General features: G+C 53.7%; 1 protein-coding gene across 1 annotated transcript; it reads left to right on the plus strand.

Annotated features, from left to right (window-relative positions):
• Positions 1-1,142: 1,142 nt before the first annotated feature.
• PHB1 (prohibitin) lies at positions 1,143-10,535 on the plus strand (the record flags this gene model as incomplete). The annotated part of the gene is given in 7 exon segments (NM_001110448.1): positions 1,143-1,249; positions 2,587-2,748; positions 4,988-5,130; positions 5,276-5,392; positions 8,698-8,793; positions 10,168-10,362; positions 10,365-10,535. Coding segments are annotated over 6 exon segments (801 nt in total), but the record flags the coding sequence as incomplete, so codon positions are not given.
• Between the last annotated feature and the right edge of the window lie 330 nt (positions 10,536-10,865).

Consider the following 10,865-nt stretch of genomic DNA (forward strand, 5'->3'; position numbering starts at 1 on the left):
TATTGAATCAAGTGCCCCAGTCCCCAAATGGAAAAAAAATTTTTTTTTAATTTTATTTTTAATTTTTTAAAATTTACATCCAAATTAGTTAGCATATAATGCAACAATGATTTCAGGAGTAGATCCCTTAGTGCCCCTTACCCATTTAGCACATCCCGCCTCCCACACCCCCTCCCGTCACCCTCAGTTTGTTTTCCATATTTTTGAGTCTCTTCTGTTTTGTCCCCCTCCCTGTTTTTATATTATTTTTGCTTCCCTTCCCTTATGTTCATCTGTTTTGTCTCTTAAAGTCCTCATATGAGTGAAGTCATATGATAATTGTCTTTCTCTGACTAATTTCACTTAGCATAATACCCTCCAGTTCCATCCACGTAGTTGCAAATGGCAAGATTTCATTCTTTTTGATTGCCGAGTAATACTCCATTGTGTGTGTATATATACCACATCTTCTTTATCCATTCATCCCTCGATGGACATTTGGGTTCTTTCCATACTTTGGCTATTGTCGATAGTGCTGCTATAAACATGGGGGTGCATGTGCCCCTTCGAAACAGCACACCTGTATCCCTTGGATAAATACCTAGTAGTGCTATTGCTGGGTCGTAGGGTAGTTCTATTTTTTAGTTTATTGAGGAACCTCCATACTGTTTTCCACAGTGGCTGCACCAGCTTGCATTCCCAAGAAATGGAAAAAATTAAAAAAATTTTTTTAATGTTTTTATTTCTGAGACAGAGAGAGACAGAGCATGAGCAGGGGAGGGGCAGAGAGAGAGGGAGACACAGAATCCGAAGCAGGCTCCGGGCTCTGAGCTGTCAGCACAGAGCCCGACGCGGGGCTCGAACTCACGGACTGTGAGATCATGACCCGAGCTGAACAGTCGGCCGCCTAACTGCCTGAGCCACCCAGGCGCCCCAGAGATGGAAAAAAATTTAAAGCAGAAGAATTGATAGTACACTTCTCCAAGCTGTAGAGTTATTTATTAGGTGGCCTTCAGTGCGTGATTTTGAGCTCTCAAGAGTGGAGAAATAAATAGTGAGCCTGCCTGGGAAGTGAATGTGGTGCCTCAGAGAGGGCTTTCTCTTACGGATTTCGGGATCAAGCTGTTTTGTTTTGTCCCCGCCCCCCGCCGTAGGTGTGAGTGGGGTCCAGCAGGAGGCGACATGGCTGCCAAAGTGTTTGAGTCCATCGGCAAGTTCGGCCTGGCCTTAGCCGTGGCAGGAGGAGTGGTGAACTCTGCCTTGTATAATGGTGAGGCTCCGAGGGGTGGTGGTGGGGCACTGCCTTTTGCCGGATTTCCATTGGCCTGCGTGGCCCGTGTCACACTTGTGGTGGCGGCGTGTGTGAGACCGAGGGGGGCTCACCTGCCATCCCACACCATACGGTTGCCTTGTCACTAGATCCTCTGCCCTCGTGGCCGCAGGTCCTCTGGCGAGCCTTTGTTCACAAAGAGCCTCCCAGACCACGTGCCGGTCGGACATTTCCAGCTACTCTTGTTGGTTTGAAGTGACGCTGCGGCTGAGTGTCAGGGTCTCACGGGAGACCCAGTGGAGAGAGCTCATTGGATCCCTCGGCCGCGTGTGAAGTAACCCAGCGAGGGCTTTAGACCTTCGGTGACCTTGTCTGGAGCCGGATCTTTGGCTCTGCTGCAGTTGGGTCGTTCCAGACAAAATATCTTTTGAGGCGCATCGCCCAGCTTTTAACAGCGCGACAGGGGCTCCCGCTGGCTTTTTGTCTGCTTTCCTGTGCGACCTTAGGCGAGCCATCCCCTCCCCCCCTCCAACTCCCGCCCCAGGCTTCAGCTTCTTCATTGGTCAAGCAATAGGACGAAACTGGTTTATGTCTGAGACTCCCTCCAACTCCGGTAGTCTCTAGCTTTCGTGATTGGAAAGCGGCGATAGATGGACCTCCCTCGTACGTGACTATCTAGCAAGAGGAGGATAAGTCTAGAGTGAAGATCTTTGGAGCAACTCTGAAGTCTCCTGAGGCAGAGACACAGAGCCGCCGATGCGAAAAGCTTAATTTGGTTTAAACGGCGCCGCTTTATGCTCTGATGTCCGCAGCACAACTGGAGAGTAATCACCGTCACTGATTTCTCTCTGAACCCAGAAATCCCTAAAGCCTGAGAGAAACTGTGCCCTTGGAAAGAGTGAGACCTTCCAAATGTTAGGGGGTCCGTGGCTAGGTTAGGGTGCAGCTTCTGGGAGCACTGGCTTAAATTGGAACCAGGATGGGACGGTAAAGACCTTGGTGAGTTTGGAAACGAAGTTTGGGGAGGTGATTTCCTGGAAACGTGTTGGCGGGTGGGATGGTTAATCGGAACAGCGGCCGCCAGTTTCCAGGGAAAGGATGCTGAGGAATCGATCCTGTTACCAGAGTCCTTGGGAAGACCGTGGGGTGGGAAGGGATGGCTGAGTTCTGCAGCTGCGTGGAAGCCTCTAGAGGCAGAAGTGTGGCAAGATGGAGCCGGGAGAGGGGAGACTTAAAAAAAAAAAATAACAAGAAAGCGCCAAGGAGCTTTCAGAGGTAGCCTTTTTGGTTAAGAGGCGAAGGGATTTTTTTTTTGTCTTGTTCTCCTTCACTCCTAGTGGACGCTGGGCACAGAGCTGTCATCTTTGACCGGTTCCGTGGAGTGCAGGACATTGTGGTGGGAGAAGGGACTCACTTCCTCATCCCTTGGGTACAGAAACCTATCATCTTTGATTGCCGCTCTCGACCGCGTAATGTACCAGTTATCACTGGTAGCAAAGGTGAGTCTCGGGGGCGCCTGCGTGGCTCAGTCGGTTACGCGGCCGACCTCGGCTCAGGTCACGATCTCGCGGTCCGTGAGTTCGAGCCCCGCGTTGGGCTCTGGGCTGACCGCTCAGAGCCTGGAGCCTGTTTCAGATTCTGTGTCTCCCTCTCTCTCTGACCCTCCCCCTGTTCATGCTCTGTCTCTCCCTTTCTCAAAAATAAATAAAACGTTAAAAGAAGAAATTAAAAAAAAAAAAAAAGAATGCTAAGCAGAGTATTTATTAAAAAAAAAAAAAAGGTGAGTCTTGCCCGTGGGTCCCGCGAGGTAGCGTGTGGAAGGGTTACCGTAGGATCCAGAAGAGGCCGGACCTCCCCGGAGAACTCCCTTGTAAATTCCTCCCGGAGAGATTTTAACACGGATTCAGAGAAATATGTACAGCGCACAGACAGCTGTACAAATTTAGGGAGATCCACAGAGATAGACTTCGAGAGTCACGGAGTGCTCCGGTCTTAAAGAATATGCCGGATGTGCCTCTGCTCCGTCAGTCACCCCTTCCGGTCAGTTCTCGTTCCCCAGGGTGACGATGTCAGCCAGTCTCCAGCCATCCCCTGTGCCTTCACAGCCGGCTTCCCCTTGGCCTTGTTCTTCAGGGCCTCTGTCTCCAGCAGTGCTGGCCTCCCACGGGCTGGGGCCGGGTCCCTGAGGGCGGTCTCCTGTGTCTGGCATGCCGCTGGGTTCCCAGCGAGCCCCAAACGAATTGCCCTCACCCACAGGGGTGCCCAGGCAGTAAACAGAATAGCAGGGATCTTTCTGCACGGCGAAAGGTGAGGGTCGTGTGGCTGCTGGGTTTATTATCTGGGGAACACTCGAGGCCTCGGGTGCCATTCCCTGGCCGATGTGTGCTTACGGTGACCGTGCCAGGTGTCAGGCTGGGTCGCAGGGTGGGGGTGGTTCGGAGATTTCAGAGGTGACTAAAGCGGGGGCCCCTGGGGAGCTCAGTGTCGCTAGGGACGTAGACGCGTGGACAGACAGTTACGGTAAGCGTGGCTTGCCCTGCAGGCAAGGGCGTGGGGTGGAGGCGAGCGGAGAAGAAAACAGCTCGCCCCCACAGGTGGCTGCGCAGGCTCCCGGGAGGACCTTAGCTTGAGCTGGGACTTTAGCGAGAGACCTGTGTCGGGCAGAGGAGGGGACAGGTCAGTTTGGCATTTCGCAACCTGGCCTGTAGCTCGTGGCTACGGGGTCTGGCTCGAGTCCTACAAAAGGGAGATCAAAGGGTGGGGTTAATCGAGAAACACAAAATTTTAACTTAAAAGCGTAGCTCTCAACTTCCCACCTCTTCGGGATTGCGCTCGCTGTTGTGCGGCACCTGTTTGTAAGGACGCGTTGTAAGGACGTCTTCAGAACTGTTGGTAGGAACTTCCAGAAATCAGGAGTGTGTGCATCTCCCGCTTCCCTGGGTGGCTGGGTCAGAACTTCCCCGTGCGTCCGTGTCATTGATGACCGCAAGCAAGCTGACCGTGCTTTAGCCTCGGGCAGGCCTGAGCTGTCAGGGGACGTTGTAATTAATGTTGTGCCCCCTGTTTCCCGCCCCCCCCTTCGCCTGGATCAGGTCACGAGAAGCATGTTCCAGATGAGTCCGATAACCCCTTCCATCTGTTCGCATTTGACCCAGCGCTGTCCTGTCTAATTTCTCCTTCGCTTTCCCCTAGCGTTCCTGGAAGGCAGATGAAATCACCCCCCGTTCTTACAGACCGGGAGATAAGCTGAGATTGGCTGAGGCTGAGGTCACACAGTTAGTAAACAGGACGGGACTGCAGCCCAGGCCTTCGGACTGACTGCCGGTCCAGCCAGAGTGGACTGTCTCCGCTGGGCCCACGAGAACCTCTCCAGGGCAGACTCCTGAGTGGGGCCTTGGAAAGGCTTCACGCTAAAACTCTTGGCATTGGCCTGTTTCATTAAAACACGCACTGTTCCACTGTCCCGCGGTACCTGTCACGCACGTACTCGGAATTGCTTTTATCGGAGGACATTCATTCAGGACAGACTGAGAAGCTGTCCCCCCCAGGAACCTTTAAGAATTCCTGACTCCGGGGCTCTGCTGGGTTCGCTAACCAGGAAGCTGTGCGTAGGGGCCCCTGCCCTCTAGGGTCTTAAAATCGGCAACTTGACGCAGCAATTGTGGCACCCTTGGGGTAGGAGGGGTCACATAGAAGTGGTTCGGATCGCTAACTCCGGCCTTTGTCCCCTACCCTAAGATTTACAGAATGTCAACATCACCCTGCGCATCCTTTTCCGGCCAGTTGCCAGCCAGCTTCCCCGCATCTTCACCAGCATCGGGGAGGACTACGATGAACGGGTGCTACCGTCCATCACGACGGAGATCCTCAAGTCCGTGGTGGTGAGTGACGGGGCCTCAGCCTAGAGTGCGGTCCCCCAGAGATAGACAGGTGTCAGGAAGAGCGCGGTGGCGGGAGGCTTGGGATGTGGCTCATCCTTTTCCCTCCTGCCCTCTCTGCTTCCTCATCGCCCTCCCTTGGAACCAGGCTCGCTTCGATGCCGGGGAACTGATCACCCAGAGAGAGTTGGTCTCCAGGCAGGTGAGCGATGACCTCACAGAGCGAGCAGCAACCTTTGGGCTCATCCTGGATGACGTGTCCTTGGTAAGATGCTTGTTGGGGGGGGGAGCCCGCGAGGGAGGGGCTGCGGTTCTTGTTCAGGTGCTTGGCCCCATTTCCGGGTGGACGCTAGTAGGTCCTGCCTTCCACGTGCCCAGACAGGCGACTTGAAAACGTGGAAACTTCTCGACTGTGAGACGGTCTCCGTGGGTTTGTTTTCAGATGAGAGTTGTTTTCCTTTCCCTCTGCCACACACATACTTCTTTTCCTTTTTTTTCTTCCTTTTCTTTTCTTTTCTTTTCTCTTTTCTTTTCTTTTTTCTTTTCTTTTCTTTTCTTTTCTTTTCCTTCCTTTTTTTCCTTTTCTTTCCTTTCCTTTCCTTTTCTTTCTTTCCTTCTCCTTTTCCTTTTCCTTTTCCTTTTTCTCTTCCTTTTCCTACTTATTTTTGAGAGAGAGCATGATGCCGGGGAGGCACAGAGAGACAGGGAGACAGAGAATCCCAAGTGGACTCCGCACCATCAGCGCAGAGCCCGATGAGGGGCTTGAACCCACGAACCATGAAATCATGACCTTAGCCGAAGTTGGGACGTTCACCTGGCTCAGCCACCCAGGCACCCCCCCCCCCCGTTTTTCTTTTGACTTCTAGCCCTACCTGATGGTAGGGTCCCTAACCACTAGATTTTTCACCTCCTCCAAACTGTGAGTGTTCCCCAGAGCTCCGTGAGAAGTAGTGTCTTGTTAACCCTTTTGGATGCCGGAAGAAGCTGCCTAGCGAGACTAGAGAAGGCTCACAGTTTTCCTCCCTAGTGCACACCTCCCAGCCTGACCCCTTGGGATGTCCTCACATTTAGGGTCTGAAGCTCAGTGAGGTGGGCTCTGGGAACCCCCGGTGAAAGGGGATAGAGCGTAAATGAATGGTTCTCTTCCCCAAAGCCCGGTAGGGGGCGCAGGGGACATCTCTGAGGTGTAAGTTATCCTCTCGGGACCGTAGAGTGCGTGTATTTATATGACACCGAATGCCATGACTCAGAAAGCAATACTGGCAGGATAGCATTTCAGATCAAGGAGGGTGATGGGGAAGGGGTCGTGTTTCTAGATGCCCTGGGAAAAATCACTGGGAGTGATTTGTTCGGGTGGCGAGGTAGAGGGTTTCCTGTTCGTTCTCCTGCGCGTCGCTAGGGAAAGGCACCGTTTCCCTCTCGGCGTCTGTGCAGCTGTTTAAACAGTCCTGCTCTCCAGACGCCCAGCACTGACCTCGGGGCGCCCCGCTCCCCCCTGTTTCAGTTGCGGGCTCCCTCTGCTGGCGGGATGCCAGGCTGCAGCCATTCCCCTCTAACCCCAGCAGCTCCCACCTACTGTTAACCTAAACGCCTCGCCTGTGAGGCAGTGCTAAGCCAAAACCTAAGGAGAAGCTTGGCGTTCTGCTAGACTTTTAACCACATACTCCATTCGGGGGAAATGCGGGCTGACCACAAGAAACCATATCTAAGAGGTGTGAGGAGAAAATTAGATTTCGGGGGGGATTTGCTGCCCTCACCTGGCCCCTTTAGAAAGGAACTTTATTCCTTAGTTACACATCTCATTTTAAATTTCTCAGGACCGCGTTTTCTTCCCCGGGCTTTGAACACGAGTCCAGAAATGGAACAGGCAGAGTAGAACAGCTGCAGTTGGAAGAGTGAGGAGCGTTACAAGTTGTGGAAGGCAGCGGGACTAGGATTTACTCTCGAGGAGAAGTGTTGAGCTGCTTATGTTTCTCCCTTTTTTCTCATTTTTTTTTTTATCTTTATTTTTGAGAGAGAGAGAGACAGAATGCGAGCCGGGGAGGAACAGAGAGAGAGGGAGACACAGAATCCGAAGCAGGCTCCAGGCTCTGAGCCACCAGCACAGAGCCCGATGCGGGCCTCGAGCTCACGAACCGCAGGTTCGTGATCTGAGCCAAAGTCGGACACTCAACCGACTGCGCCACCCAGGCGCCCCTGCTTTTCCTTTTTTTTTTTTTTTTTTTTTAATTAAAAAACAATTTTTGGGGGCGCCTGGGTGGCGCAGTCGGTTAAGCGTCCGACTTCAGCCAGGTCACGATCTCGTGGTCCGGGAGTTCGAGCCCCACGTCAGGCTTTGGACTGATGGCTCAGAGCCTGGAGCCTGTTTCCGATTCTGTGTCTCCCTCTCTCTCTGCCCCTCCCTCGTTCATGCTCTGTCTCTCTCTGTCGCAAAAAAAATAAATAAACGTTGAAAAAAAAAATTAAAAAAAAAATTTTTTTTTTTTACATTTATTTTTTGAGAGACAGAGAGAGACAGAGCACAAGTTGGGGAGGGGAGGGGCAGAGAGAGAAGGAGACACAGATTCCGAAGCAGGCTCCAGGCTCTGAGCCGTCGCCACAGAGCCCGATGCGGGGCTCGAACTCACAAACCATGAGATTGTGACGGGAGCCGAAGTCGGACGTTCAACCGACCGAGCCCCCCGGGCACCCCTCCTTTTTTTAAAAGCAGAGGTTGGGAGGGTGGGGGGAGGGGATGAAGCAAACAATTTGGCAGCAAAACCAGTGCCATTCTTCCCTTTATTTCTTCCTTTTTAATAAAACGTGGGTTAAATAATAAGTAAGTCGCTCTAGTCTCGGCATTAAGAGTTGAGCTCTGTTCCCACTGTCTTCTGTCGTCATTGCAGACCGTCGCCCCAGCCAAGTCTCGGTTGTACGTGTTCTTAGGGAAGGTCTGTGGGTAGTCCATTGTAAGCCCTCACCCTAAGCAATAGCTTTACCTGCCTTCCCTCCTAAACCCTTTACCAGAAGCGCTCACACATGAGGAATACAGTGATTCGCGTTCCACCATTTTTCACCCTCTTCCTGTTTGGTGGTGGGGCTTCCGTGCGAAAGATGGGGATGGTTAATCCATAAGCGGAGAGCATCACGCCCTTGAATCCCTGAGAACCGGCTGCCTCCTTCACTCTCAGGGGCTCAGTTTTCCATCTGGCCTCTCTGGGGGCTTCCAACAGGCCATCAAAGGATGGGCCCTAGTCGGAGGACAGGGGTCCTGGAACCCGCAGCCTCCTCCCCTTGGGAGGTGGTCACTTGAGTAGGTGCCTTCTGGTGCCCACGGGTGGTTGTCTGCTTCAGATCTCCTCGCCGAGGGTGACAGAATGACGTGCGGGAGCCGTCGAGGCAGCCGAGGCTTCTGGGGTGTGCCCTCGGTTTGGACCCGGATGTGGAGGTGGAAGGGCGTTCTGGCCTCACAGAGGCCTCCAGCTGCTAGAGCCATTCCTGGCCCCTTCCTTCCAGCGGCCACGGGGGCCTCGCGGCAGCGCTGCCTGAACAATCCCACCGCCTCATCTCGCGCTCCCTCTGTCCCCTTAGACGCATCTGACCTTCGGGAAGGAGTTCACAGAAGCAGTAGAGGCCAAACAGGTGGCCCAGCAGGAAGCGGAGAGGGCCAGATTTGTGGTGGAGAAGGTGAGTGTTCAACCAGATGGCAGGGGCCTCTCTCCCCTTTCTCCTGTGCTCAGCCTCCCCGTTTGCTGGGTGGCCTGGAAACTCATCATCTGTCATCTCTTTTTCCGGGATCCTCGGAAGGGGATTGAAGGAACCGCACTCCTACGATTGGTTCCAGAGTCTTTGGGGGCTAGTCAGGGATATGTGAACTTAGGTTCCGAAGTCACCGAAGGGTAATTTTTCTTCCACTTCCCCTAAGATCAAAAACACTCCTCCTCCCAATAAAAATGTTTTCTCCTGGAATATTTTCAGCTTCACTGAGAAGTCGTTTTTAACCGTGGTTACACAAGTGAAAGCTGACAGCGAAAAGGATCAAATGTTGGGCCAGATGTGCTATCGTCACTGAAGTTTTTTTCCAGCCCTAAGTCCATCCAGATGTGGCAGAATATGGTGGGACAGGAGATAGTTGCCTAGCAGCCTGGTCTTCTGGTCTTTGCAGACGTGTATTTATTTCTTGCTGTTGCTTCCCCCCCCGCCGCTGCTGGTTTTTCTCGGGTTAGTCCTAATCCAAGAACCCTTCGTCCTTTGAATCAAGGTAGAGAGATGTATTGGTGGCCAGCGTTTATTTAGAGAGTGTAAACTCCACGTGGACGGGAACTTTGTTGCCCGCCCCCCACCCACTAATCTCCAGAGCCTAGAACACGCCTAAGACCATGCCTGGAAATATTAGGTGCTCATTTAACATTTGCTGACACGGTACCCGCCTCCCGTGACCTCGGACAGGTTGTGCCCCGCTGATCAGTGTCACCCTGCTAATAACGGGTGGGGAGAGCCTCGGAGATCGCATTCAGTTGGTTGTTGCCTGGGCTTCCGGTCAGGATCCAGCTTAGCTCAGGGGCGACTCTAGGGCCCGTCACGCATACATGCTGCTCCTCCCCAGCTGCCCTGTTTTCATCAAACAGATCTCGTTTGTTTGATGAAAGTCCCTTCGACTTGGGGCTGGAGGGAAAGGTGAGCCTGAGGGTGGGTTCTGCCTTTTTTTTCTCCCTCCCGTCTTCCGCGGCTTGGATCCTCCTGGCTCAGAGTAAGGTGGCCGGACTGGATTGCCGTTGACGTTAACGAGAATTTTGAAATAAGACAGATACTTGCGCAGCCAACAGAAAGCCCTGCGACCATGAGAGGTGGCGCTGCATTGCAGGAAAGCGGAGGACTGGGTGCACGTGCCTGTTGACCCCACCTGGAGGGGGAGGAGGAGGAGGAGGAGGAGGAGGGAGATTCCCAGAGTTCCTTCAGGAGCCGGTGAGGGTGCCTCGCCGAGTCCTTCTGAGGCTGCTGCCCGCCGTTCAGCACCCTCAAGTGTGATCCTGGTTCCCCCCCACCCCCCCACTCTCTTAGGCTGAGCAGCAGAAGAAGGCGGCCATCATCTCTGCCGAGGGCGACTCCAAGGCAGCCGAGCTGATCGCCAACTCGCTCGCCACCGCGGGCGACGGCCTCATCGAGCTGCGCAAGCTGGAGGCCGCGGAGGACATCGCCTACCAGCTCTCGCGCTCCCGGAACATCACCTACCTGCCGGCCGGGCAGTCCGTGCTCCTGCAGCTGCCCCAGTGAGGCCTGCCCGGCCCGCGCCTCCTCGGGCCGCCTGGGCCACAGCCCCGAGGATTCTCAACACCGCCGTCCTTCTGCCCCTGCCCCAGAAATCACTGTGAAATTTCATGATTGGCTTAAAGTGAAGGAAATAAAGTGGAATCACTTCAGATCTCTAATTACTCTAGCAGACGAAGCTTTCTCATTCTTCCCATTTCCACCCACTTTCTGAGCCACCTCCTTCCCCCAGATTGCCAAGTGCCTACGCAGCCCGGGGCAGAAGAAAGGGCTGTCGTGCACAGCACGGGTCTCCGTGTTTTCCGGCGGTTCCGACACAGGCCCGGCTGAAGAGGTGCCAGGGAGGGTCAGAGAGGAAGTAATCTGTCTCTTGCCGTAAGGCTGATGCTCTCAAACTGTGGGGCCGGTGGAAGCAGGTGTGAACGGCTTGAAGAATCTGCCCCTGTGACGGTGGGTGGGCCTGATTCGCTGCCCCCCCTTCCACCCCCCCC

Source organism: Felis catus, chromosome E1, assembly GCF_018350175.1.
Source record: "Felis catus isolate Fca126 chromosome E1, F.catus_Fca126_mat1.0, whole genome shotgun sequence".
NCBI classification, from domain to species: domain Eukaryota; kingdom Metazoa; phylum Chordata; class Mammalia; order Carnivora; family Felidae; genus Felis; species Felis catus.